Source organism: Rhizoctonia solani, chromosome 6 (assembly GCF_016906535.1).
Source record: "Rhizoctonia solani chromosome 6, complete sequence".
In the NCBI taxonomy this organism is placed as follows: domain Eukaryota; kingdom Fungi; phylum Basidiomycota; class Agaricomycetes; order Cantharellales; family Ceratobasidiaceae; genus Rhizoctonia; species Rhizoctonia solani.
In genome coordinates, this window is record NC_057375.1 from 648,367 (window position 1) to 676,312 (window position 27,946).

At 49.1% G+C, this 27,946-nt stretch overlaps 12 protein-coding genes across 12 annotated transcripts; 9 read left to right on the forward strand and 3 right to left on the reverse strand.

Moving 5' to 3' along the window:
• Nucleotides 1-180: 180 nt before the first annotated feature.
• RhiXN_05667 (DDE superfamily endonuclease) lies at nt 181-1,254 on the forward strand (the record flags this gene model as incomplete). Its single annotated transcript, XM_043325483.1, has 2 exons — nt 181-943; nt 1,001-1,254. The coding sequence occupies 2 exons, from the start codon at nt 181-183 to the stop codon at nt 1,252-1,254; spliced, it is 1,017 nt and encodes a 338-aa protein (XP_043180915.1).
• Nucleotides 1,255-1,675: 421 nt separating this feature from the next.
• On the reverse strand, nt 1,676-3,403 carry RhiXN_05668 (uncharacterized protein; the record flags this gene model as incomplete). The annotated part of the gene is made up of 4 exons (XM_043325484.1): nt 1,676-2,369; nt 2,433-2,725; nt 2,788-3,197; nt 3,247-3,403. The coding sequence occupies 4 exons, from the start codon at nt 3,401-3,403 to the stop codon at nt 1,676-1,678; spliced, it is 1,554 nt and encodes a 517-aa protein (XP_043180916.1).
• Nucleotides 3,404-4,230: 827 nt separating this feature from the next.
• RhiXN_05669 (uncharacterized protein) lies at nt 4,231-4,845 on the forward strand (the record flags this gene model as incomplete). Its single annotated transcript, XM_043325485.1, has 1 exon — nt 4,231-4,845. One exon carries the CDS (start codon nt 4,231-4,233, stop codon nt 4,843-4,845), a length of 615 nt encoding a protein of 204 aa, XP_043180917.1.
• A 999-nt stretch (nt 4,846-5,844) lies between these two features.
• RhiXN_05670 (Retrotransposable element Tf2 protein) lies at nt 5,845-7,125 on the forward strand (the record flags this gene model as incomplete). The annotated part of the gene is made up of 1 exon (XM_043325486.1): nt 5,845-7,125. The coding sequence occupies one exon, from the start codon at nt 5,845-5,847 to the stop codon at nt 7,123-7,125; it is 1,281 nt and encodes a 426-aa protein (XP_043180918.1).
• A 1,032-nt stretch (nt 7,126-8,157) lies between these two features.
• RhiXN_05671 (Retrotransposable element Tf2 protein) lies at nt 8,158-12,761 on the forward strand (the record flags this gene model as incomplete). Its single annotated transcript, XM_043325487.1, has 2 exons — nt 8,158-9,318; nt 9,372-12,761. The coding sequence occupies 2 exons, from the start codon at nt 8,158-8,160 to the stop codon at nt 12,759-12,761; spliced, it is 4,551 nt and encodes a 1,516-aa protein (XP_043180919.1).
• Nucleotides 12,762-13,720: 959 nt separating this feature from the next.
• Nucleotides 13,721-16,912, forward strand: RhiXN_05672 (Retrotransposable element Tf2 protein; the record flags this gene model as incomplete). The annotated part of the gene is made up of 3 exons (XM_043325488.1): nt 13,721-13,992; nt 14,113-16,243; nt 16,292-16,912. 3 exons carry the CDS (start codon nt 13,721-13,723, stop codon nt 16,910-16,912), a joined length of 3,024 nt encoding a protein of 1,007 aa, XP_043180920.1.
• Nucleotides 16,913-17,579: 667 nt separating this feature from the next.
• On the forward strand, nt 17,580-18,485 carry RhiXN_05673 (uncharacterized protein; the record flags this gene model as incomplete). Its single annotated transcript, XM_043325489.1, has 1 exon — nt 17,580-18,485. One exon carries the CDS (start codon nt 17,580-17,582, stop codon nt 18,483-18,485), a length of 906 nt encoding a protein of 301 aa, XP_043180921.1.
• A 500-nt stretch (nt 18,486-18,985) lies between these two features.
• On the reverse strand, nt 18,986-19,420 carry RhiXN_05674 (uncharacterized protein; the record flags this gene model as incomplete). Its single annotated transcript, XM_043325490.1, has 1 exon — nt 18,986-19,420. The coding sequence occupies one exon, from the start codon at nt 19,418-19,420 to the stop codon at nt 18,986-18,988; it is 435 nt and encodes a 144-aa protein (XP_043180922.1).
• Nucleotides 19,421-19,534: 114 nt separating this feature from the next.
• Nucleotides 19,535-21,059, reverse strand: RhiXN_05675 (uncharacterized protein; the record flags this gene model as incomplete). Its single annotated transcript, XM_043325491.1, has 5 exons — nt 19,535-20,326; nt 20,378-20,559; nt 20,611-20,745; nt 20,796-20,907; nt 20,958-21,059. 5 exons carry the CDS (start codon nt 21,057-21,059, stop codon nt 19,535-19,537), a joined length of 1,323 nt encoding a protein of 440 aa, XP_043180923.1.
• Nucleotides 21,060-22,693: 1,634 nt separating this feature from the next.
• On the forward strand, nt 22,694-23,626 carry RhiXN_05676 (uncharacterized protein; the record flags this gene model as incomplete). Its single annotated transcript, XM_043325492.1, has 3 exons — nt 22,694-23,089; nt 23,139-23,435; nt 23,483-23,626. The coding sequence occupies 3 exons, from the start codon at nt 22,694-22,696 to the stop codon at nt 23,624-23,626; spliced, it is 837 nt and encodes a 278-aa protein (XP_043180924.1).
• A 468-nt stretch (nt 23,627-24,094) lies between these two features.
• RhiXN_05677 (uncharacterized protein) lies at nt 24,095-25,548 on the forward strand (the record flags this gene model as incomplete). The annotated part of the gene is made up of 2 exons (XM_043325493.1): nt 24,095-25,241; nt 25,301-25,548. 2 exons carry the CDS (start codon nt 24,095-24,097, stop codon nt 25,546-25,548), a joined length of 1,395 nt encoding a protein of 464 aa, XP_043180925.1.
• Nucleotides 25,549-26,129: 581 nt separating this feature from the next.
• On the forward strand, nt 26,130-27,100 carry RhiXN_05678 (Zinc finger protein; the record flags this gene model as incomplete). The annotated part of the gene is made up of 2 exons (XM_043325494.1): nt 26,130-26,644; nt 26,971-27,100. The coding sequence occupies 2 exons, from the start codon at nt 26,130-26,132 to the stop codon at nt 27,098-27,100; spliced, it is 645 nt and encodes a 214-aa protein (XP_043180926.1).
• Between the last annotated feature and the right edge of the window lie 846 nt (nt 27,101-27,946).

Consider the following 27,946-nt stretch of genomic DNA (forward strand, 5'->3'; position numbering starts at 1 on the left):
CCGTAAGACGGAAGTTGCACAGCCGCGTGGGCGGAGTCTACATTTCTAGACCAAGCATGACTTGTCTCCTCAACCAATTTGTAATTAAAATAATGGACCATGAATGCAATTGTTTTTAACATACAACGTCATATATGCGTATATAAAGAAAGAAAAATTAATAGCTAATATGTACACGCTATGGACCCCGTTGAAGAAAATCCCGAACTCATATACGATCTGGTTCTGGATGATAACGAAGACGTTGCCACATCTAAAAGGCAAGGTGTTTGCATCGCAGCCGCCCTCATGGCATTATACTATGCTGGCACAAACCTGCGCCATGTCTGGCGTATTTGGCATTATTGCCACCTGAATTGCCCCAAGCTCTTAGAGAATCCATGTCTGGATACTCCGTGGCAAGCTGTGCTTTGTAGTCGCGAGGATTGCGCGTTCATTTCTACAATGGGTGTGGACGTTGCTACTTTCAACTATATTCTTTTGTCTGGCTTTCGTTATCTATGGCTCACTCACCCAATTCCGCGAGATGATGTGAATCCCTCTGGAGCAACTCAACTTGGGCAACAGTCGCTGGATGCAGAAGGCGGTCTTGGAGTCCTTCTTCATTATCTGAGCGGTACCATGAACAAAACCTCCCTTCAGCAAATCTTTGCGCTTGTACCCTCGGTTCTCACTCGTTACATCCATTTCTTGCGCCAAATACTTGCGCTTACTCTGGAAAAAATACCCAAAGCACGTATTTGCTGGCCGAAACCAGACAAGATGCAGGAGTATTTGCAGGCAATTCAATTGTGCCATCCAAGTGTTATAGGTGGATTTGGCTTCTTGGACGGCCTTAGTCTTCCTATTGGTGCCAGCAGTGATGCTGATATCGAAAGGTCTACCTACAATGGCTGGTTACACTTGCATTGTATTAACAATGTTCTAGTCTTTGCCCCCAACGGTGAGTTTAGTCAGTACTATTAAATGCTTGTATATAAATTCACATGCATGCGTTCAGGATGTGTCATTGCGGCAAAGGTCAATGCGCCAGGAAGCTGGCACGACTCACGCACAGCGGCTCATATATACAATCTGCTGCAAGACAAAACTCCTGCCGGCTTTTTCCTTATTGCCAACACCGCATTCCCTCGTGGCGGTAACAATCTTGCTGGCAAGATCAAGACTCTGTTAAAACATAAAGACGCCTTACCAAACGATCCAATCAAAGCTCAAGATGCGATCAACTATTCAAACGCCATCACCTCAGCTTGACAGCCCGCCGAATGGGGAATGCAAGCAATTCAAGGTGCATATGGCCAAATTCGAATGCCCCTTGATACCGGCGATCCTACCGGGCGACGAACATTGTTGGAGACCTGTATTAGGCTCCATAACCTTTGCACAAGGCGGATTGGCATCAACCAGATTTGCACTGTATATATGCGTGAGTGGGAGGCTGATGGCAAGCAATTTCTGCAAGAGCTCCATGACCGTTTGTTTCCTGAGATCCGTAACAACGACCGCGTGCATAGGTTCTACTTACAAGTTACTTGTGTTACGTAGCATAGTTGTTCAAGCGCATGTATTTTTATGGAATATGGAATACATTCAATTGAGTAAAGACAGTGATAAAAAGAACATATAGTACAAGTAATGACAGTGAATTCAACATTGAAACTGGGACAAATTGAAGTTAGTTACCGGGGTGGCTAGGAATAATGTCCTTATCATTTGCGCTGAGACCGGAGGAGGTCGCTACCAGAGGCCTTGGGGGATCATCCAACGTGTCCGCATCGTTAGAATTGGCTGCTGTGACTGACGGTGTAGTTGGGAGTGGGTCTGCAGTTGGAGGTACGGGCACAGCTGGTGGGACGGGGGGGCTGTCTTGTGTGTGAGCAGCAGCTGGCGAAGGACGCAGAAAAGATGCCAACATCTTGGCAAGCGTCTGCGCCGCGGTGCTATTAGCGGGAGCATGGGCAGCAGCCGAAGGCAACGCAATGCCGCTCAGAGTCAAGACAAGAGTAACTTGATTGATTTGACGTTCCAGCTGATGGCACCGCTCTCGAGCCTTGGAAAGATCCCGCTCGAGTCTCTTGATTGTACGGTCGCGGTTAAATACTTCTAGGCGAGCGAGACCGGCAGCGCTATTGTGGCCATTGTCCACCAATTCCTTGCGCGTAAGGATGGACATGATACGCTTGGCAGTAAGCTGCGCTGTCTTGCAACGCTTTTGCGGGGGCTCTCGGACCTCAGGAAGCAAGTCTTTGGTGACTTGAGATGCACGGTATGTCGATCCCTTTTTCTTTGGGGGCGCTTGCGTAGCCGGTAAGACCTCAACATCACTATCATCCAAGGAACCAATGTCAATCACCTTATTCTCATCGGTGCTATTAGGTGGAACAGCCTTTGTAGACTTCGATCAAGAAAAGGGAGGCGGGGCTGGAGCTAACGTGGCACAGTTCTTAGCTGGAGATGACGAGGGCGCGGAAGCGAGAGGAGGTGGAGCCGCAGGCGCAGGGTTGGCAGGAAGGGGGCGAGCAGGAATTGCTGCAAAGCCAGGAGGAGGCGGGAGCTCTTTGTCAGAGAGCGTCTCACAAAGAGCTTTGTTGTCCTCAGACGCTGACCAAGGATTGTCAATAGCACGCGCCTCTTCCTGGGCATGAAGAAGATCTTCAATGGCCAAGGCTTCTTCGTGCAACTTGCTGGCCACGCCCTCGCCTGTGGGCTTTTTCATCCAAAGCAGCTGTATGTATAGTAGAATAAGATCAACTGTATGCGAATAGTAATCAAGAGAGGCTGACTAACCTTCGTATACTTGCCCTTGAGAGATTCGACAGTTCTCTGACGGGTCTTTGGGACAAGCTGGTTGTATACCTTGGCAGCCTGCTTCCACCCCAGTTCGGAGCGAGGGAGAACGTCGCAGAGCACGCTACAGAACTGCCACTGCTCTGCCACTGTAAAGTTCTTCGTACCAGCGCCACAACCGGCGCCGCGGGCATGACGGGTTTTGAAAGCAACTTGCTTGCCTTTGCCGTTGCCGTTGCCGTTGCCTTGCGGCTTGGGCTTGGGCTCAGGCTCGAGCTTGGGCTTGAGGTTTCCTTGGTTGTCATTGGACTCTCCATCTTTGCTTGGGTCGTATTTGATCCCACCGTTGCCAGTAGGTTGTTCAGTGGTGGCCGACGTATCCATATTGTCACGTTCGATAAGGATAGCCGCTTTGGAGCGATCAGCACAGGCTTTAGTGAGTAGCGGAGTCATACTTACATTGGTTCTGGGTAGTTAAAGTGGAACCAGGACCGCCAGCGGGACCAGCCGCTGAATCCTGGCTCCGAAGGTTGCGGGGCACAGGCCGACGCACTTGGGCCGCAAGTCTTTCAACTTCGGCACTGGTGAGCAAAGAAAGAGGTCTTTGAGGAGGCATAAGTATATAGGATAAGTGAAGTCAGTAGAAATGGGTGAGCGTGAATGAAGAGTCAAATGAAGAAAGTTGAATGCCCCCCGCTGGCTCTTATATGCGCAGCCCCAACCCTCTGATGAGAAACTGCAAGTGCTCTCCAAGATTGTTTTACTCATTTCTCCAATTCTTGACTTGTTTGTTCAATGTCCGACTCAAATGAAAACCGGGGATTGTGCGCAATCTGCACAGTTGTACGGCTAATTTGAATCGTAATTTTCTTTTATATTTCTCATTTTATCATGGTTGATTACACCTTGGGCCATGGCCCGCACTTATCCAAAATTGCGCTCCACTGCTTGCGCGTGGATGAGGTCCTTGCAAGGTACAGGGGGCCGCGGGAACATGGGCCTTGGAACGGTGGTTGCGTCTACATCCCCCCCCCGTTTTTGAAGGGGCTAAAGACCTTTGTTACAAAGATCTACAATTTATTGGATTTTTTGCACACTCTATGCATGTATTATGATGTAGATATGGCGCGTACAAGTTGTGGTGTGCATACAAAATGACTGCCAAGACTGGACCCTGAGCAGTTTAGAAGAATTTAGACTCACCTGCGTGTCTGGAAGGGGGGGGGGTCCCCCCCTTCCAGACTTGGTTGTCCGACCTTGCTTCCAGAAGTCTGGAAGGGGGTCCTTGGCGGCTGTTGGGGCGGATGCTAACAAATTTGATTTTTGGCCAGGGTCTTTATTTGCATCCGGAGAGTCTGGAACGTCCAGACGGCTAAATGACGCTCCAGATGCCAGTTTCTACCTTACGGGTAGTCAACCAATATTCCACCAGACCCCCAATCCATGTTGCCAGAACCAATATTTGCTAACCTTGCCCTGGTAACCCCTGAGAAGGAACTACAACGCCAAATTGAGTCCTCCCTGGATCAAGACGAATCCCTGTGGGAAATCCTACAGTTCCTACAAAACAAGTCCAAGGCACCACCCTCCATTAAACGCGCATTCAAAGATCACAAAATGGAGGCCGGCCTGCTATTTTACCAAGGACAAATTGTAGTACCAGACGTAGGGACCCTAAGGACAGACCTACTTTGGATCTTCCACGATAGCCCATTGGCGGGTCACCCAGGCAGACAAAGGACCCTAGAGTTGGTATCCAGGACTTACTACTGGCCCGGCATCCGTGCCAACACATACTGGCACGTTGACTCATGCAAAATCTGCCAACAGATCCGGAAACCTAAGTACGCGTCTATACCACCTCAGCCCCTGGAACTCCCATCACGCCCGTGGCAACATGTGTCATATGATATGATAGTGGACCTGCCCAAAGACAGAAATAGTGACTCTATCCTGGTCATTGTGGATAGTGTTGTAGACACAATCAATACCAGGGAATTTATTCCCATTTTCTCGAATTTAAACGAAGGCAAACAAACGACTTTTTCAATCACGTGACCTCGGCGCTTATATCATACGCTAAGCGCCGAGCCACGTCCCCATCCGCGCTTACCAAGCATACGTAGCCACCTCCACCTGATGACATCACTATGACACGTCAGTGACATGTATGCATGAGTAAGGCCGGCTGCAGATTGGGTTCTTATTGGTTATAGTATCGCATATATTGTATTTGTAATTAGTTCACCCTTGTAATATATAAGGAGGCCAACCAACCATGGTAATACCCAGGTTGATTACCTCTTGTTGCATCCCCAAACTGTACAAGGACCTTATAGTCCAGAAAAGCACTTAGATACACGCCTTAAGCGTTGGATTCACTGTACATACGTAGTTTGCCACCGCCTTATAGCGCGTGGTCATTGTAGTTAGGAAGTTTGTTGTTGTAGGTAGTAAACCCCACCGCCTTAAGCGGTTCCTTACTTAGTACATACGGCCCCAAGCGCCCGCTGCCTTGATGCCCCTTACGGACGTCTAGGACACTAGGTAATTGACCTTAAGTTGGTTGCAAACCGTGCCCACAAAGCACATCTTACTCAGTCCCAACAAACAAGAAGGTCCCCTGTACTAGCACGAGGGAAATCACCTGATTGGGCTCGCCTTTTGCTATCAATAATCAAACTAGCGTCGGCCCCAGGTAGTACCAAATTGCTATAAGGCAGACAGATCCCAATTGTCCGCTTACCACCGGTCACCGCACCCTTTGTCAGCGGAGCTAGTCAGCAGATCCACCCGCTTGCAGAAAGCCCGTTCCACATCACGCCCGTACACGGCAGTCAATTGGTCAATAGGGACTGTTCAACGCTAGGCGGTTGACGCAAGCTCTTAGCGCCAGTACAATAAAGCGCCCCATAAGTCCTGATACAGGCACCCTTGGCTGCACAGCCCCCATTACCCCCTACCCTGCCCACCATTACATCACGCACCCCCTCTCGCGCTTCCTCCCGCGCTTCCCAACACGCCACCTCCCACCAGGGCTGTTCATACCCTCATGAAATGGCAACCCGTTCCCGGAGCACCGCTTGTCCCCAATCCCCTCTTGATCAAGGAGAGTTGGGACCCACTCTTCAGGCAACCGCCAATGAGTCAGGGAGCCTCAAACCAGAGGTCTACAGGGAAATATCCCTCAGCCATGCAATCTCCCTCCTCCTGGGATTGCAAAACCAAGTCATCCGGCTTGAGCGGGAACTTGAGGAAATCAAGGAAGTCAACAAGGAAGCCCAAGACTGGATGGGAGCAGTTGACCAAACCCTCACTCGCATTGCGGCTAGCAATGGGCCCCAGCCCCACACACCAGAAGACCGGAAACCACCGGCAATCAAAGCCACGCCCAGGCCCCTATCCAAAGCCGACCCTCTTCCAGCGCCTAGTGCGCCCCTCGTTGCCTGGGCCAACCCTACCAAACCTCCCATCACCTTTGCCCAACCAACCCCTGTCCGGGCCCCCCCAAGAGTCCAAACTCCTGCTCCACCTTTGCCTATCAGACTCCGCTCCCCCGTTGCCTCTCTACCAGCGGCTCCAGTAGCCGCATACCAAGCCCCCGTCAAGGTGGATCACCCCAATGCCTACACGGGGAAGATTGGTAATGAGTCACGACAATGGCTCACAAGAATGATGGCATGGGTCCGCCTTAACCAGCGCATGTTCCCAACGGATCAGGAGGTGCTTTTGTTCCTTCTAATGAACATGAAGGACACAGCAGGAGCATGGGCTCACCCCCACCTTGACCAACTAGGGTCCCACAGGGCCATCATCCAAACGGTTGAGGATTTCAGGAGGGAGTTCCTGGCTGCATTTGGGAACCCGGACGCCACAAGGGCCGCGGAACGGCAAATCACCCACCTCACTCAGACAGGCACCTGTGCTGAGTATATCACAAAATTCAGGACCATTGCCATGGACCTGGATTGGAACAACGCCGCCCTCCGTGGGCAATTTGCACGTGGCCTCCACTGGGAAGTAAGCCGCCTCATTGCCACCTGTGAGCGACGCCCAGCCACCCTCCTAGAGCTGCAGAACGCGGCCCTGGTCATCGACAACGCCCTCCGTGAGGAGCGTGCCAGCCACCCGCCTAAGGGTAGTAAGTCTGGAACTTCCTCCTCCCCCAATAGGGGGGCAAGTACCGGCCAACAGGCCACAAGACCAGGACGCCTCTCTAGCAATCCTAATTTTGTCTCCAAGGAGGAACAAAACCGCCGCCGGGCCAAAGGCCTATGCATCTGTTACAACCTCCTAACATATACCATTGGACTCGCACAATTTTTCCGATATTTTTAGTATTTTTTACGGACTCAATACCTTTTGTTTTTTAATCACGTGATCTCGGCGCTTATTATGCCGAGATGCCGCGCCGAGATGCCGTGCCAAGGGCGCTTAGGAGAAATCCACGCTTCTGCGCAGCCCACAGCACGCTTCTTAATTCCCACATGTACTTCTTTTCACACGCGCACAGACCATGTAGATAGTGCGCCTTTGTCTATATATACAGAAGGAAAATCACTTGGAAACACCAAGTCGATTTTACCTCGTCTCTTACCCATTAGAGAAGGTAGCCAGCCAGCTAAGTAGCCGGCCCCCAAGTAGTATCAGTAGCACTCACCCCCTTATCTGACCTACCACACCTCCAGGCCTAAGGCCCCTCCGCATCAGTAGTAGTTAGTTAGTCGTTGCCTTAAGCAACTTAGTAGTTAGTAGATAGCCTTAGTCAGTTAGATTACATAAGCCAGTGTAGTAGTACGGCCACAAGCGCCCACCTCCACCAGCGCGTACCCACCTTACAGTGGTGTACGACATTGTAAAATCGACTTGTGTAGGCTTGATCAACAACAAGAAGCGCCCCTGTACTAGCACGAGGGAAAATATCTGAACGGACTCCCCTTTTGACTATAATAATCAAAAAGTCGTCGGTCCCAGATAGTACCAAATTGCTATAAGGCAGACGGTGTCTAATCGCCCGCATACCACGTGTTTCGCCGGAACACAGCAGATAGCGACCCTAGACAGCTGATTCACCCGCTTGCTAAAAACCCGCTCATATCACAATTGCCAGATCTGTTGATTTGTTGTAGGGATAGTTCAACGCTAGGTGTCTGACGCAAGGGTTTAGCGTTCACACTCTGCACAAAAACCGCCCATAAGTCCTGATATAGGCAACTTCACCCCCACGCCGTCTCAATCATTCCATCCACACGCTCTGGCGTCCCCCATCCCTACTCCCGCCCTACCAGCCGCTCCAGCCGCCGCTCCGTTCCATCCCATTCCCAACCACCCACTCGCAGCCCATCTCCCACTCCGCAAGACCTGCCAAGAATGGAACCGGAGCCAACCCTTAGCGCTCTCCTCGAGGCTATCACAGCCCTCACCACTCAAGTTGGGTCCCTCCAGGACCAAGTCAAGTCTCAAGGCAAACAAATCATCCAGCTTATTGCCATATGCAAGGAGACCAACGACATCGTTGGAGACAAGGATCAGGGCGGAGCCCAAACCAAGCCTGGCCCATTGACTGGGCCTGTTACCCCCCCTACCCACTCAGGAGGGGAAACCCACACTCCAGGCACGGTTAGGCCTGGGCTCAAGGCCCCATTTAGGCCATCAAGAGGCACAGGATTTGACTCCAAGGAAGAAGAGGAGCCAAGAAGAACCCCCAAAAAAGAGCCTATGGGAACGCCTAAACGCTCCCTTAGTTCCCTCACCCCCTTCGACTCCGGGTCCTCAGTAAAAAGGCCCAAAATGGAATTACCAGACCCCTACAAAGGAGACACCAGGGGAAGAAAGGCCACTCAATGGCTCGATCGGATGATGCTCTGGGTAGCCCTTCATAGGGACCAATTTGACGAGGAAGAACAGATGGTCGTGTGGATACTTTACCACATGACCAACAAAGCAGCCGATTGGGCACTCCCCCTCATAGGGGCCATCATCAAGGGCGAGGGTAACCCGCCAACCACCATCACGGCCTTAACGGCCAAGTTCAAGGAGGCATTTGCCGACCCTGATGCCAAGCGGGCGGCCGCCAGGAAAATAGCCGCGTTAACTCAGACCTCCACTACGTCTGAGTACGTCACCAAATTCCGCAACCTCATGGCGGAACTCGACTGGAATACTGAGGCGTACATTGCCCAGTTCACGCGCGGCCTTCACTGGAAGGTAAAAGAACTCCTGTCCACCAAGGACAACGTTCCCAACGATGACCTAGAGGCCATATTCGCCGCCTTGGTCAAAATTGACAACACCCGCCGAGAAAACAAGGAGAACCGTCCCAAAAAGGCCCTCTCCAAGTCCCCAGTCACCGCGACCACCTCCACTTCCACCACCACCAGGGTCCGCCTATCAGAAGACCCCAATTATGTCACTCCGGAGGAACGGGATCGTCGCCGCGCATCAGGGCTTTGCGTCAAGTGCGGTCAAAAGGGTCACAGAATCAAACAGTGCCCCAACGGCTGGAAAGCCACGATCAAGGAGGTTGCCAAGGTGGCAGAAGAAGAGGGTTCGGGAAAAGATTGAAGTCGAGGACTGCTGCCAAGCCCCCGACTCCTGAAAAGGACTTTGTAGATAATCTTGTAGAATTTGTTTCTGTTGGTCTGGATTCAAATAAAAAACCTCTATTATTCATCGATCTACACGTCCAAAATTCCCAGGCAGAACCCATCAAGACCCTCATTGATTCAGGAGCCACATTGAACTTTATCTCCCCCTTGATTGTGGAAAAATATAAAATCCCAAAAACCCAACTCGAAAATCCACGAGTTGTGAGAATGTTAGATGGTACTATATCCCAGACTGGTCGCATTTGGCACCAGGTTCAACTCGCGGTTTCGGCCAATGGCCACTCACATCACATCCCTTTCCTTGTTTGCCCCATAGGCAACACCCCGGCTATTCTAGGCATGACATGGCTCACTTTGGAATCTCCTTTGATTGACTGGCAACAGGGACATATTACATTCCCCGATCAGGCCCATATAGCATCCGAGGAAGAAGCAGATACCAACCCATTGGCGGACCTCCCAGAACAATACCACAAATTTGCCAAAGTCTTTGGCAAGGAAGAGTTCAAAGTCCTTCCTCCACATAGGGAATACGACATTTCCATTGACCTTGTCCCTGATGCCAAGCTCTCCCCTGGACCAATTTATGGTATGACAGACGCCAAGTCCAAGGCCCTCAAGCAACATATCAAGGAAGAACTAGCCACAGGTAAAATTCGCCCCAGTACCTCCTCAGCAGGCGCCCCGGTTATGTTTGTCAAAAAGGCAGATGGCTCTCTCAGATTGGTAGTTGACTATAGGAAGCTGAATGACGTCACGCACAAAAACGTCTACCCACTCCCCAGGCAAGATGACCTCATGGCCAAATTAAGACATGCCAAGATGTTCACCAAACTGGATCTACGATGGGGTTACAATAATGTCCGGATCAAGGAAGGAGATGAGTGGAAGACGGCTTTCAGAACTAAGTACGGGCTATTCGAATACCTAGTAATGCCTTTTGGGCTTACCAATGCCCCGGCCGCTTTCCAACATTTCATGAACGATCTATTCAGGGACCTCATCGACGTCACTGTGGTTATCTATTTGGACGATATCTTGATCTTCTCAGAGGACCCCAAGGACCATTCAGCCCATGTCAGGGAGGTCCTATCACGGCTAATGAAGAATCAGCTATTCTGTAAGCTCTCCAAGTGTCACTTCCATGTTACCACAGTAGATTACTTGGGCATTGTCATCTCCCCGGCGGGTTTTTCCATGGATCAGAAGAAGATCGAGGCAGTCACGTCATGGCCAACCCCCAAAACCGTCAAACAGGTTCAAGCATTCCTGGGATTTGTTAACTACCTCCGGCGCTTCATTCCTAACTTCAGCTCAGTAGCACGCCCTCTGCACAACCTTACTAAAAAGGAAACCCCCTGGACATGGGGCAACCTAGAGGAAACAGCCTTTCAGGAGTTGAAGGTCCTTGTCACCAAGTTGCCGGTTCTTATCCACTCCAATCCAGAACTCCCCTATTACCTGGAGACAGACGCCTCAGGAGTAGCCATGGGAGCCATTCTCAGTCAACGGGGTCCAGATAACCGATTGCACCCAATCGCGTACATGTCTAAATCATTCTCAGGGGCAGAAGGCAACTACGACACTCATGACAAGGAACTTCTAGCCATCATCAAAGCTCTGGAGGAATGGCGTATTTTCCTGGAAGCTACAGACAAACCGGTTCAGGTATTTACAGATCACCGCAACCTTGAGTACTGGATGCAGGCAAGAACATTCAATCAACGGCATGCTAGATGGCGCGTATTCCTGAGCGACTTCAATTTTGAAATACATTATTGCCCAGGAAAGCAATCAGGGAAGCCGGACGCCTTGTCCAGACGATCGGATTATGTTGACATCCCCCAAGAACCAGAAGTCATGCTGCCATCAGAGGTCTTTGCAAACACGTCAGAAGAAGAGCTGGAAATTGTTACAGAAGTACGCTCTAAGCTGAGAGAAGATCCCTCCCTGGAGCCCATCATCCAATTCTTGACCGAAGATGCCAATAACGCCCCACCATCAATAAGAAAGGCTTACAGAGACTACGATTGGGAAGAGGATCTCCTGTGGTATCGTGGGAAATTAGTGGTTCCAGACAATGAACCCCTGAAGGAAAGACTCCTCAGAGAATTCCACGACTCCCCCCTAGCAGGACACCCAGGACAACAAAGAACCCTTGAACTCTTGAGCCGGAATTACTGGTGGCCAGGAATGAAGTCTACAGCCAAAGAATGGGTAGAGTGTTGCCCTGTCTGCCAAGCCAACCGACGCACACATGCCCCGGTCATCTCCCTGAAACCCCTAGAAGTCCCTCCATTTCCCTTCCACACCATCTCATACGACTTTATTACGGGTTTCCCCAGATCAAACGGACACGATGCAATCCTAGTAGTCATTGATTCCTTTTCCAAGTTCGGGCACTTCATCCCAACCTCAAAGAAGGTCACAGCCAAGGGTCTGGCGGATCTATTTGTCAGTCATGTATGGAAGATGCACGGGTTACCAGTCAAGACTATCTCGGATAGGGGCACCACTTTCACAGGAAAATTCCTTAGGGCCCTCTACCAAAGATTGGGAGTCAAGCCATCCTTTTCATCAGCTTACCATCCGGAGTCAGACGGGCAAACAGAAAGGGTAAACCAGTTCATTGAGTTTTACCTAAGATCATACGTTGCAGCAGATCACTTGGATTGGGCTTCCTGGCTACCACTAGCAGAATATGCCTACAACAACGCCAAGCACTCCGCCACAGGAAAAACACCCTTCGAGTTGGTTTTTGGGCGAAACCCCGTCATGAACCCGTCCAACATCCCAGCAAATGTACCAGAAGCCGACCATGTGGCAGATACCCTTGCACGAGAATGGAAAGAAGCAGAAGCAGCCCTCAGAATGAGCAAGGAACGTATGGCAAGGGATAAAGGAACAATCCCTGAATACTCAATCGGGGAAAAAGTCTGGCTAGATGGAAAGAACGTAGAACTCAGGACGAATTCCAACAAGTTAGACCCCAAGCGATTAGGCCCCTTTGAGGTATTAGAAAAGGTATCCAGTCACGTGTACCGCCTCAAACTACCGGAAACCCTCAAAATCCACGACGTATTTTATGTGGGGTTATTATCCAGGACATACAAATCCCCCAGTCAGCCGTTCCCAGAAAGGCCCCCTCCTGAGACAATAGAAGGAGAAGAGGAATATGAAGTGGAACAAATCATTGACGCCAAAAGACAACGGGGTAAATGGTTTTACCTAATCAAATGGAAAGGATACGGTCCGGAAGACAATTCCTGGGAACCAGAGGAACTCCTAGAACACAGTCAAGAGGAGATCCAACGCTTCAACAAGTCACGACTGAAAAAGGCTCGTGACTCCGCCAAGAGCCTTTAAGGGGGGGGCAATGTTACAACCTCCTAACATATACCATTGGACTCGCACAATTTTTCCGATATTTTTAGTATTTTTTACGGACTCAATACCTTTTGTTTTTTAATCACGTGATCTCGGCGCTTATTATGCCGAGATGCCGCGCCGAGATGCCGTGCCAAGGGCGCTTAGGAGAAATCCACGCTTCTGCGCAGCCCACAGCACGCTTCTTAATTCCCACATGTACTTCTTTTCACACGCGCACAGACCATGTAGATAGTGCGCCTTTGTCTATATATACAGAAGGAAAATCACTTGGAAACACCAAGTCGATTTTACCTCGTCTCTTACCCATTAGAGAAGGTAGCCAGCCAGCTAAGTAGCCGGCCCCCAAGTAGTATCAGTAGCACTCACCCCCTTATCTGACCTACCACACCTCCAGGCCTAAGGCCCCTCTGCATCAGTAGTAGTTAGTTAGTTGTTGCCTTAAGCAACTTAGTAGTTAGTAGATAGCCTTAGTCAGTTAGATTACATAAGCCAGTGTAGTAGTACGGCCACAAGCGCCCACCTCCACCAGCGCGTACCCACCTTACAGTGGTGTACGACAGCATCAAATGTGGCAAGACAGGCCACAAGTTTGCGGAATGCCGCACCGGCTGGAAAGCCACGCCTAAGGAGGAAGGCGTCAAAAAAGAAGCCGCCAAGGTTGGCAAAGAGTCTGGACCCGTATTGGGAAAAGACTAAGGGTACCTGCTGCTGCGCGCAAGGACCCCAAGGACTCTGGGTGTATAGAAATATGTAATATATCAAGTAGCTTGAATAGAATCTCCCCACTTTTCACCATTTCTATTACACCAGATAAACAAGCGGAAACCATAGAAGTCCTGATAGATTCAGGCGCCACCTCCTCATTCCTCCACCCTTGCACTGCGGAACTACTCTGCTTACCCCTCATAGATCTTCCTCAACCACGCACCGTAACTATGCTCAATGGGTTGAGTCCCCAGGCTGGAAAGATTTGGAAGAAGGCCCACCTAACCTTCCTATTTGATGGTAAATGCATGACGGAAACCTTCCTGATTTGTAATACTGGGTCACACGCCGCCATCTTAGGAATCAAATGGCTAGAGGCTCATAACCCCAAGATCAATTGGAATTCCCGCACCCTCTCCTTCCCTTGCACCCCACCGGAACATGCGGCTATTGCCGAGGAAGAAGAAGCAGACAAGAACCCCCTTGAAGGAATCCCCTCCAAGTACCACTGATATGCTAGAGTATTTGGAGAGGAGGAATTCAACAAGCTTCCCCCCCATCGGCACTACAACATTGCCATTGAACTAACGGAAGAAGGGCCCCTCAATTCCCCGTTATATAGCATGACTGATGCCAAATCCTCCACACTCAAGGATTGGCTCAGGGACAAACTCAAGGCGGGGAAGATTTGCCCCAGCAAATCGTCAATCAGTTCCCCTGTCATGTTTGTACCCAAAAAGGATGGATCCTGTTGGCTTGTAGTTGACTACCGCCGCCTCAATAGTTGGACAAAGAAGAACGTGTACCCGTTACCTTGCCCAGATGACCTCATGGCCCAGCTCCGTGGTGCCAAGATCTTCACCAAGCTAGACCTGAGATGGGGTTACAACAATGTCCGCGTTAAGGAGGGCAACAAATGGAAAACTGCGTTCCGCACTAAATATGGCCTGTACAAGTCCCTTGTCATGACCTTTGGCTTAACCAACGCCCCTGCCTCATTCCAACACTTCATGAACAAATTATTCAAGGACCTATTGGATGTATGCGTCATCATTTATCTTGATGACATCCTAATTTACTCAAAGGATGATGCAACCCACACCCAACATGTTCATGAGGTCTTACGGCGGTTAATGGCCAACCAATTGTTCTGCAAGGCGTCAAAATGCACGTTCCATGTCACATTGGTGGAATACTTGGGAATTATTGTGTCAGACAAAGGTTTTAGTCTGGACAAGCTCAAGATTCGGGCAGTTCAGGAATGGCCCACACCTACCAAGGTCAAGGAAGTGCAGTCCTTCCTAGGGTTTGCTAATTTCCTCTGCCGTTTTGTTGCCAACTTCAGCCACATAGCCAGACCGTTGCATAATTTGGTAAAAAAGGACACGCCTTGGAAATGGGATACCAGAGAACAAGAAGCTTTTCAGGGACTCAAGGATGCTATCACAAACGCCCCCGTACTTTGCCATGCTGACCCCACCAAGCCTTACTTCCTAGAAACAGATGCCTCCGGCGCGGCACTGGGTTCCATATTGAGTCAACGCCAGGAAGACGGCCGCCTACACCCCCTAGGGTTTCTGTCAGAATCATTCAAAGGCGCGGAACTGAATTACAATACGCATGACAAGGAATTACTGGCAATCATCCGCTCCTTTGAATACTGGCGTATCTTCTTAGAAGGAACCTTACACCCCGTCACTGTGTTCACCAATCACCGCAACTTGGAATACTGGAAGGAGTCCCGTACATTCAACCGCTGCCATGCCAGATGGCATCTGCTGCTAGCCAGATATAACTTCCATATTGTATACCGCCCAGGTAAACAGTCCGGCAAACCGGATGCCCTATCACGCCAATCAGATCACGCCAACATCCCGCCAGAGCCACAGACCATGCTACCGGACCCTGTATTTGCTAACGTGGCCCTAATTACACCCAAAAAAGAGCTGCAACGCCAGATCAAAGCATCCTTAGATCAGGACAAATCCCTGGAGGAAATACTCCAATTCCTACAGAATGAGTCAAAGGCCCCACCTTCCATCAAACAAGCTTTCAAAGACTACCAAATGGAGGCAGGCTTACTCTTCTATCAGGGAAGGATTGTGGTACCAGATACCGGGACTCTACAGACAGACCTACTCCGCATATTCCACAACAGCCCTCTGGCCGGGCACCCAGGTAGACAACAAACATTGGAATTAGTCTCTAGGAACTACTATTGGCCCGGAATCCGCGCAGATACTTACTGGCACGTAGACTCTTGCAAAATTTGCCAACAAATCCGCAAACCAAAGTACGCCCCCATTCCTCCGCAACCGTTAGAACTGCCATCCCGCCCCTGGCAACACATATCCTACAACATGATTGTCAATCTACCCAAGGACGGAGCTTACGACTCTATACTGGTCATTGTGGACAGTTTCACCAAATACGTAATACTGGTGGAATGTTCTAAAAGGTTAAAAGCTCCCAAATTGGCAGATCTCTTCCTGCAACATGTCTGGAAAAAATACGGAATGCCTGAAAAGACAATATCCGATCAAGGAAGGGTCTTCAATAACAAATTCCTCAAAGCGTTGTACAAACAATTAGGGATAGACCCCCACTTCTCCTCAGCCTATCACCCGCAGAGCAATGGACAAACAGAACGGGTAAACCCCACGGTCGAGCACTTCCTAAGGGCTTATTCAGGGAATAACCAAAGGGACTGGGTCAAATGGTTACCTATGGCGGAATTTGCGTACAATAACGCAGTGCACAGTAGTACCGGCAAATCTCCGTTCAAAGCACTACATGGATAGGAACCCTCACTTACACCAAGCAATGTCCCTACCAACGTCCCCAAGGCGGATGACATAGCCTCCCAGATGGAATTGCAATGGCGGGAAATAGAGGCAGCGCTCTGGCAATCAAAAACACGCATGACAGCCGGAGAAACAGGAGAACCAATCAGTTTTGAAGAAGGGGAAGAGGCCTGGCTAGACGCCAGGAATGTGAAGCTAAAAACCCTGAGTCCCAAGCTAACGGAACAACGGCTAGGACCCTTCAAAATAACCAAAAAGATCTCCGACCAAGCATATTGCCTGGAACTCCCACCATCCATGAAAATCCATAACATTTTCTATGTGGGATTGCTGTCAAAGGTGAAAAGGGACAATAAACGCGCGTTTGAAAACCGGCCGCCCCTGGTCACTGTGGACGGGGAGGAAGAATACAAAGTAGAAGGAATCACGGACATGGAAAATAGGAATGGAAAGTGGTTTTTTAGGGTTAAATGGAAAGGCTATGGGTCAGAGGAGAATACCTGGGAACCAAGGGAAAACCTCAAAAACGCCGAAAAAATCCTGAAAAAATTCGAAAAGGAAATGAAGGAAAAGGCCCTTGGCGCCGCCAAGGCCCTTAGAGGGGGGGCAGTGTCGTAGACACAATCGATACCAGGGAATTTATTCCCATTTTCTCGAATTTAAACGAAGGCAAACAAACGACTTTTTCAATCACGTGACCTCGGCGCTTATATCATACGCTAAGCGCCAAGCCACGTCCCCATCCGCGCTTACCAAGCATACGTAGCCACCTCCACCTGATGACATCACTATGACACGTCAGTGACACGTATGCATGAGTAAGGCCGGCTGCGGATCGGGTTCTCATTGGTTATAGTATTGCATATATTGTATTTGTAATTAGTTCACCCTTGTAATATATAAGGAGGCCAACCAACCATGGTAATACCCAGGTTGATTACCTCTTGTTGCATCCCCAAACTGTACAAGGACCTTATAGTCCAGAAAAGCACTTAGATACACGCCTTAAGCGTTGGATTCACTGTACATACGTAGTTTGCCACCGCCTTATAGCGCGTGGTCATTGTAGTTAGGAAGTTTGTTGTTGTAGGTAGTAAACCCCACCGCCTTAAGCGGTTCCTTACTTAGTACATACGGCCCCAAGCGCCCGCTGCCTTGACGCCCCTTACGGACGTCTAGGACAGATAGCTTTACCAAATACGTAATCCTGGTAGAGTGTTCCAAGAAGCTCAAAGCCCCAGAGTTAGCGGATCTATTCCTGCGCCATATATGGAAACGCTACGGCATGCCTGAGAAGACAATATTGGACCGCGGACGGGTCTTCAATAACAAATTCCTGAAGGCCCTGTACCAACGCCTGGGAATAGACCCTCATTTCTCCTCAGCCTATCATCCCCAAAGTGACAGACAGACAGAACGTGTAAATCCCACGGTTGAACACTTCTTACGGGCCTACTCAGGGATAAACCAGAAAGACTGGGTCAAGTGGTTACCAATGGCGGAATTTGCCTACAACAACACGGTACACAGCTCAACAGGCAAATCCCCGTTCAAGGCACTATGCGGATGGGAACCTTCCTTGACTCCAAGTAACGTTCCAACAGACGTCCCTGAGGCAGATGATCTAGCAACCCAGATGGAATCACAATGGCGGGAAATAGAGGCGGCACTCCGACAATCAAAGACACGCATGGTAACCGGAGAAGTAGGAGAACCACTCAAGTTCAAAATTGGAGAAGAAGCCTGGCTAGACGCCAAAAACGTGAAGCTAAAGACCCTGAGTCCAAAGCTAACTGAACAACGCCTAGGCCCCTTCAAAATAATTGAGAGAATCTCCAACAGAGCATACCGCCTGGAACTTCCACCAACAATGAGAATCCACAATGTCTTCTACGTGGGTCTCCTGTCAAAAGTCAAAAGGGACAAAAAGCGCAACTTCAAGAACCGGCCTCCACCTGTCACCGTGGATGGAGAAGAAGAATACGAGGTTGAAGGGATCACAGACATGGAAGAAAGGAACAGGAAGTGGTTTTTTAGGGTAAAATGGAAAGGCTACGGATCAGAGGAGAATACCTGGGAACCAAGGGAAAACCTCAAAAACGCCAAAAAAATCCTAGAAAAATTTGAAAAGGAAATGAAAAAGAAGGCCCTTGGCGCTGCCAAGGCCCTTAGAGGGGGGGCAGTGTCGTAGACACAGTCGATACCAGGGAATTTATTCCCATTTTCTCGAATTTAAACGAAGTCTAACGGACAACATTTTCAATCACGTGACTTCGGCGCTTATATCATACGCTAAGCGCCGAGCCACGTCCCCATCCGCGCTTACTTCAGCATACGTAGCCACCTCCACCTGATGACATCACTATGACACATCAGTGACACGTATGCATGAGTAAGGCCAACTGCGGAACAGGGGTTCTTATTTGATACAGTATTGGACATAGTACATTTGTAATTAGCTAGCTCATAGAATATATAAGGAGGCACACCAAGCATGGTAACACCCAGGTTGATTACCTCTTGTTGCACTCCACACATTGTACAAGGCCTTACAGCCGGTAACCACTTAGATACGCGCCTTAAGCGTCGCCCTCACTGTACTTAGGTAGTTTGTCGACGCCTTACAGCGCCTAGTCACCGTAGTTAGTTAGTTTGTTGTCGTAGGTAGACCCCTTGCCGCCTTACGCGGTTTTACTTAGTTCTATACGGCCTCAAGCGCCCTCTGCCTTGACGCCCCTTAAGGACGTCTAGGACAGCAAGGTAGGGTAGGTTGGGCCAAGTAAGAGATGAAAGCGAGGGACCGGCAAGGGTTTTGGGTGGTGGTTGGCGGTTACCGGTGGGAGGGCGAGTGCCTGACACTTGCGGGGTTGTGGGAGCACGGTCAGGCTGGTTGATATTTGAGGGGCCAGGTGTTGTGCAAGGGGCTGGTGCAGTGGGAGGCCGGTTGGGTGGATTGCTGGTCTGCTGGCTTGCAGAGGGGGTTTGAGTGCAGGGCTGAGAGGCAATGCCAATGGACTGAGAGTTACGCTGCAAGGAGATGTCTGGAAGGGTGGGCGCTGGTACAACCAAGGCTCCCTCCCGCCTAATCCCAAGGTTGCGCAGGATGGCGCGTTCACCGGGCGACATGACATGAAGCCCCTCTCCAACCTGGACAGCTGAACCACGCCCACAACCACCACAAGTCCGCGTCCAACCTGGACCACTCCCTCTAGCCCTAGCCCTAGCCCAAGCACCTCCACCTCAAACAGAACCGCAAGTTGGTGGGAGGCCGTCTGCAACATTGATAGGCTCAGGCTGAGTGCCGGTTGGGGGGGCTGGCTGAGACATCCAACAACACCTGTTTGTAGCAGGCTGAACTTGAGTGACACGTGCATGCTGAGACGGAGGGGCTTGGGTACTAGATTGAAGACGGTTAGCAGTGGTGGTGGTGATGGGTGAATCTTGTTCATTCAAGGTGGTTTGCATGCGTGGACCAACTTGAGTACGTGGCGGATCAGACGTAGGAGTGCCTAGGGAGACGGGCGAGGCCTGGGACAAGGTCCGTGTTGTTGGACCAGCAATATCCAAGACTGGGTGTTGGGTTGAGGTTTTGGGAATGGTCTGGATATTGACCTGGTCCACCTCAAGATCTTCCGGGACCATCTGGGTGTCTTCCGGGGGTACCTGCGGGTCCTGCTGAGAGAGCGGGCTAGGAGGGCGGGATGAATGCGGAGATGCAAAGGGGGACAAGGTAATAAAGATGCTGGAGCAAGATTGCCAAGGAGGTTGCGCGGAGGTAGGGGCAAGAAAGGACTGGTTGTCCTTGGCTTTGGGGACGTTGGTCTTGGTATTGCTAAGGGCGTGTTTGATCCAAGGGCGCTTGGCCCTTGATTGATTTGCGTTGATTGACCGTGTCATTTGCCCTGGATATATTTGATCAGCAATTGTCATGTCATAGAATGGAAGCTTAATATACTTGCTTTTAGTAATAGCCGGATGTGTGATGTGATGCCCCAAGCCAGTAGCTACAGGTTGCAAGGAAGAGATGACAGTCTTAAGAAGACAATTAGCATATATTACATCCAAGATATAGTGTGAAGTTACCAAAGAACCGTGGACCAAAGGCGGCGGCAGCCTTGGCAAATGAGTGGGGAGGTCCAAAGGGTGATCGAGCTTGCGCAATAGTTGCGCAGTCGCGTACAAACGGATAACTTGTTGGAGCGTTGGGCTGTCGGCAAGCGTCTCCTCTTGGTTGGTGAGGTCTTGGGAGTTGTGGGTGTGTTTGGCTAGATGTTGCATGAGTAAGCCTAAGTCATGTTGCAACTGATTGTAAGTACCTTGTGTTTGGTCAGGGAGACTTTCATAGCCAGATTCAAGACCTTGGGCGGCCTTACAAGCGGCCTTCTGAGCGTTACAAGCTTGCCCGCGCTGAGCACGCGCCAAAGTTTGTCTTTGCTGAGCGTTCAATGCCACTATAAATGGAATGTGTTAGACTCAAAGTAGAAAAAACCGGCGTACTTACCCAATAGTGCACCTTTCTTGCTTGGCGTTTGAGAACGTTGAGATTGCTTGAGGTATTTGCCTTGCAAATTGGACTGAGATTGAGGGGACAAGTGACGCTCCAGCGTTATGCTCTAGCCACAGGGTCAGAGTGAAAACACAATCTAACAACTGAGGTGCTCACAGGGGGGAGAGTACTGTTGGGTGATGAAAGGGAGGCTTGGACGGTGGATGTAGATGCAGAAACAAGTTGTTGAATGTGAGCAAGACGGGCACTTGGGGGCATGGGGTGGTGACCTTGTACGCACCACTTGTGTATTAAGAGTGTAGCCCGTCAAAATGCCTGAGTTGCCGCCCTGGTTTTGCTGGGGTCAGGCCGCTATCCAAGATGAACTCCTGACACTTACCTTGTGCGGATGGAACTGACACTTGCTGAAAAGTGAATCATGGTTTGTCCGACCAACAACGCCAGCTGCCGGCGTGGCGTTGGCTAAAGGTCTGGTAAGTTGCAGCTCAAAAAACTGTCTGGTTTCTTCTAGCTGCAGGTAAAGGTGAGGAATTTATTCATTACGCATCAATTTAAATTACATTCTAGGCTAACAGATCAGTACTGTACGGGGTGGGGATTGGCAAAATAACCTACAAAGAATATCAGAACAAGAAGTTTCCCAACAAAAATCTTGCAACAGGAAGGAGTTACGTTAGCACTGTATACAAAGATTGAGGTCAGATACTCACGCATCTAGGTAATGAATAGATACACACAAGGCCTGGGATGCATAGCATAGTACAACCTATCAAGTGTAATTCAAACTCAATTATTTTTGACAAGCTTGGAATGTAAACGCGGTTAGCCTAACAAGTTGGGATACCTCAGGTTTGTGTGATACAAAAATAAGAAAAAGGTGAACCTACATTTTAACACGCAGGGTCATTTCCAATGTAACCCATGGGATTAATAGCAAACTCGGGCGCTGGGAAACAAATGGTCAAAAGATGGGGAATTTAATTGGTTAGATTCTAAATCTTTCCACAATAAAGAACACAAATCCAAATTTGTTCAAGTACAATCAAAAAAATAAACAAAATTAAGCTCACCAAGCAAGTAGAACAAACAAACAATAAGCATTGGGTTCAAGACGTTTATCGCATTCAGGTACCTGCCACCAAATTCAACTAATAACCACGCAAAGACCAACCTGCTTGACCTTGCACCAACGTGTCACTCTCAAATAAACTCAAAGGAGAGCGCATTATAGCTGACTTAAAGTTATGTGAGCGCCAGACATACAATGTAATCAAAATACAAGTAGACTTACCGGTTTGCAATTCAATGAGAGCAATCCAATCAGTAGTTAGCAATTTGCCCAAGTGGTCAGGTGGGCTGCAATTGCAAATTATCTGTCAAGGTGCCTTCAAGTGGATACATTGACTAACCTCACACTGCGTGTGGGTGATCACCTGTGAGTAGACTGCTGCCAAAAAAAGTCACATTACCTTTGAGATTGACACGTGAAACAGTGGAACAATAGCATCAGTTAACCTATGCCAACAGCGTATTAGTACTTAAGGCCCAAAGACCAAGTAGAGCCCAAGACCAAAAGAACTATCCGTGCTAAGTGACTGAGGCGCAAGGAAAGTCAAGTTAGAGGAGAGCTAGAGTTGGTGAATAAACCATAGCCCCTCTCTCATTGCTTTAGTATGCCTAAGAGTAGTACCTTTATTGTTTGTGCCAAACAACAACAAGGCACTATATACCGTCCACACAACAAAACAAGCACTACTTACCAGTTACGGCTCCCTCAATGCCATTACTGTACATCCCGTTTATCATCCAAGAATGCTCATAGCCACCACATTGACAAATCCAAACAGTGCAAAGCAACCAAACAATTTTTGCTTGCAGCTCAGCGGAAGGCAATGGGTCCACCAGTGCAGCTGGAGGAAGCCACAAACAGCGGTAACTACGACCAGGAGAGTAATGGAAATGAGGGTAGCAATATTGAGTGCAATGAAAGCAAGGCTAGGGTTAAGGGAATGGATGAGTGCAAAGAACCAGTGAGGAGCAGGAGTGAAGAACCACTGCCACCACAGGGACGCAGCTGGAACAAAGCCCAAGGAGTATTCATCGAAAATTATCCCAATCCCTTGGCTGGTGCACCAGTTAGCAACAAAAAACAAGACCCACCGGACCTAGTGGCTTACATGCGCGACTGCGGCCCATTGGGCAATCCAACCATCTTTGAAACAACCAAAATACTGATGACAACCGTACCAACGGATGAGGGCAAAGATCTACATATCAAAAGCACATTAGTAGGTGGAGCCTTCAGTGACCTTGTAGGTGAACTGACCTACCTTGCAGTATTGTGGACGGGTGCCTTGGGACAAAGTTGAAGATTTGTTGCACCATGTTGATCAACTGCCCCATGGAGCAAATTGGCGCATCATTGAAATCGAGGTGCATGTCGAGGGCAAAGATGTCCCACATGTTGCGCATCTGTGTGCGCAAGATGTTGTCAAAATTGTTGTTGAATTGATGGGAAATCCTTGGTTTGTGTCATACATGAAATTTGCGCCGGAGCGCCATTGGACAGCCAAAAAGGATGGTGAGCGGATATATAATGAGATGTGGACGGGGGATTGGTGGTGGAACATTCAAGTAAGTAACATTAGCATTTGTGCGTCTACTAACTTACATTGGAGCAGCAACTACTCAACAAGGCATTTGGAGACGCAACCGTGGCCGCACTCATCGTATCGTCCAACAAGACCCAGGTGTCAATACTGCCGGGCGGCCAACAGGTTTACCCGGTTTACGTGTTGCTTGGCAATATCTGCAAATCCTTATGACGGAAGGCAAGTGAGCGCTTGACAGTTCTACTTGGGTACTTACCTGTTGAGGACTTTGACAATATTGAGGATGACAACAAACGTCAACGCCTGAAAGGTCAATTGGTCCACAACGCAATGCGCAAGCTGATGAAACCGTTGGAGGTGGTGTTGAGGGATGGGGTTGAGATGTGGTGCGCAGATGGCCGTCTTTGTTGAGTCTTCCCAATTGTGGCTTTGTACGTTGCCAATTGGCCGGAGCAATGTCTGATGGCGTGTACAATGCAAAGTTGATGCCCAATGTGCACAATTGAATACAACAAACAGGGGGTTAGCAAGAAATGCCCCTGACGCAAGCCTCCAGATACACTGGACGCTTTGGAGGAGTACTTTGACAACGGCAATGTGAGGCATCTAAACCAGGGCCCTGGGTTGAAGCCATGGTGGCTGTGGTGGGCAAACATACCTTACTGCAACATCCACGCATCAATGACGCCCAACATTCTTCACCAGTTGTGGCTGGGGCTGTTCAAAACTCATATACTTGCGTGGATGCAGTGGTCACTGGGAAAAGATGAGTTAGACAAGCGTTTCATGACAATGCCTGAAGCTCAGGGCCTAAGGTTGTTCTCTAGCGGGGTTAGCGGGATTGGTCAGTGGACAGGTTGCGAGGCAAGAGAGATGGCAAAGCAGATGCTGTGCGCTGTTGCGGGGAGTGTAGACAATGAGGAGGCTGAATTGGCATGCATTGGAATCAAGTTTATGTCTTACGCGGAGTTGCCTACAATGAGGGAGTCAGACGTGGCCGAAATGGAGCAATTGCTGACGGAATTTCACGACCTGAAATGGATTATGGTTGACAAGGAGTTTGGGTACTACAAAAACGAATCAAGCTTCAATGCTGTCCCAAAACTGCATATGATCACTCACTACGGGGCTTCAGTACGTCTGTACGGCACACTCAACGGGTTCAACAGCAAGGTACCCAAAAACCTACATATCCACTACGCAAAAAAGCCCTGGCAAGCATTGAACAAAGTCAGACCTGAAAAGCAGATGATGGTATACATACAGCGGCAAGAGGCTATTCGTATCCATTGGTTGTATATGAACTTGTATTGCGGTATTGCAGTGAAGGATGCAGATGCAGGCAAGGGTGCAGACGTTGAGTTGGAACAAAGAGAGTATGCAAAGGGGGATTTGGAGCAGGAGGGTGGGGTGCAAACAATAGAGGACCCAGCAAGCGTGTTGCCCTGCAGGCAGCCTTGGCCGTCTCAGGTTTGGTATCCAAATCCGCATATGACTATTGCAAAGAACCCCACACATGACAAGGTTCCCTGCAGGACAGTCATCAACAAATACGGCGCTAAGGACTTCATTGAGTTGCTGACAAAGCTACTGGCCAATCAGTTTGACACACCAGCCTACAAGTCCCTGTTATTGGAGAATCACCAGTATGCGGTTTGGCACCAACTTTACCTCAAACACCCTTGCCCACCCTTTGCTATTGGTTGGCCTCACACTGATATAATTTGGGCCAACCCGCCACCTTGTAATGTAGCTGGGACTCGTATCAGACTTGGTACGTACAACGTAGTCCTTGTGTTGGACAAGCCTGGCGCCGGTGGTATCCATTGTGAGTGCATAAAATTGTCATATTGTTGAATTTAGCTGACTTTCCTCTTGTTTTTCTAGGGTATTGTGCCGCTCGCGTTCGAGTCATCTTTAAATTGCCTACCACCCACCTCCAAGGCATATACAACGGACACCTGGCGTACATTGAATTATTCAACCCCTTTTTGTTGGCTCCGTCTCCATCCGCGCCTTGTTTATACACCACTTTGCATTTGCTACGTGGCAATGGCCAGCGCAAGCATGCAATAGTGCAAGTTTCCAATATCAAACTGGCGTGTCACCTAGCCCCCCAATTTGACCAACTTTGAGACTGGACCCCCAGTCCTAATCGCAACATCATGACGGTGTTGCAATATTTCTACTTGAATCCCCACTACAACCATTACATATTTGCACTGCTCAAAAACTGGCAAAGAAGTGATGTTTGTTTTAAACGTGGGGTTTGATTTGTGGATTGATGGTACGTACACCACCTATTGTACACCATTTGTATTGCTTACTGAATTATTCTAAATTACCTGCTGCATACCCAACTATTCCCCCAACGTAATGGTGATCCTACAACCATACAACTTACGCACTCTGTCCTCTACGCGCGGGAATTCTATTGTCCCCTTGACATAACAATGTGTCCACCAGCCACCAACGCCTGTCTGGATGCTGCCTGCATCATCTTCCAAAAATGTATGCCCCTAAGCCGAATGTTATTTTGTGCCTGGCTCATGACCAGCTTGCCCCCCGGAAACCAGACCATCTATCCGGGTCTCCGCACTCCTAAATTACTGATAAGCGTCTGTATCAATAGCATTGTATCCGTGATTTCTGACCCCCTCTGCTTACCAACTTGTTGATTCTTCCTTCCGCCGCTTGCGCCAACATTGTGTCGGCCATGTCTGACACCAAGGCCTTGCCCAACGCCGCATTGCTCTCACACTCTAACGACAAACACAACCTTCCCCCGCTGTCCACTGCGCCCCTCAGTCACTCTGGCTCCAAGCACCCCACCGGCTATTCAGACTTGCCTCCGTCCTACTCTCCATCTCACTTGCGCGAGTCTAATTCCCCACCAAAATTGAGTCAGCGCTACTCCTACTTGTCCTCAAGCTTGTATTTGCTTATGCCCACTTTGTTGGTGTACAACCCCGTACTCTTGTCAAAGTGCTTGCCTTTGTACAGCAACAATAATTCGCCCTTGCATTCCTCACCTCACTTGGAACCCACAACCGTTGATCCATCGTACCTTCTTTTGGGCCACAATTCCGTTTATCCCTACTCGATGACCCCTGCATCTGCGGCAATGATGTCCCAACTACCTTTGACTATTGTACCCTCCTCAAATCTGCTTCCCCAACCACTCACACCTGTTTGTTACAAGACAAAGCCTGTGCCAAAGAGGAGGAAGAAGTATGCTTGCCGGACTTGCTGCATGGCCTTTTTGTGCAATGCGCATCTGGTGAGACATGTTTGGTACGTCTGATTTGAGCTATTTTCTTTGATGCTTACATTTGTTGTTACAGCATGCATACTGGCAAAAAAAACCACAAGTGTCCATTCCCAGGATGCAAAGTCCGGTGTTCAAGGGCGGATAACTTGCAGCAACAGTAAGTCTTTTGCTTCTTGGCTACAATCTGTGGCCTGAGTTTACTAACGCGCCTTTTTCTCAGTTTTTGCTCTCATTTCATGTCAAGGTCTTGGCGGCAAACAATCAAATTGACCGTGATGTATGACAGGATTGCCAACTTGATGAGGAACACGGTTCATGACGGCCATGGACAATGGGATCCCTGGCTTCCCAGTGTCTGCCTCCTCCCCGTGCTCCAATCCTATGGTTGCAAGGTGCCGTTGCCAGTAACCCTCTGACCCTTGGCTGTTTTCTTTGCCCGTTTGGTGGCTTTGACAGGCTCTGACCACAATATGCCGTTGGAATTAATATTCCTCGCTGCGGCTTGTATGTACGCGCGTATGGTTGTTTGTAATAAACTACATTGTAACATGCACAACACGCTGTGATAAGTGACGCGTATGAAGCTAAGCGTATCCTCATAAGCTTACACAACCTATTATATTTGCCCCCCCCCCAAGAATCCGGAGTGTATATAGCAACTGATGCGTTCAAACAACCCTCTTAATGACCCTCCAAAGTGATTGCGGTCGTTTTGATTGTGCTCCGGAGCACTCCGGATCCCAAGTCTTGTGCTTGCCAACTAAAGCAAGTCTTGGAGTGCTCCCGAGATTTTTGGGTCCCCGTAGAGTACCCAGACCATCAACTATTGGTTTGGCATCATGCGTTGGGTTCTTAATAGCTAAGAGCCTCATTGTGAACACAGAAGACCTCTGAAGAAATCCTGTTACTTCTGACAAGGGATATGTTAAGAGTTGTGTAAGTACAGGAGTAAGAAAGAATTACTATATACAAAATGTATATGGGAATAACTAAGAACTAGTATTAAGAATCAGAATATATGCACAGAATATATGCACAATATAGGCTAGGTTATCAGGAATAACAACTCCTAACAAATAGTCTAGCAACTATGAAGTGCAGGTGGTTGGTTATGTATAGTACCTTAGACTAATGTTACTTAAGCCTAAGTGACTAAGGGTATGTATACTTAAGGTCTCTGGGATAGTACCTTAAGTAAGAGAGTTACTTGACTAATGTACAGGATTTATAGGATTGCCTAATAAGTATAGGACTTATATATG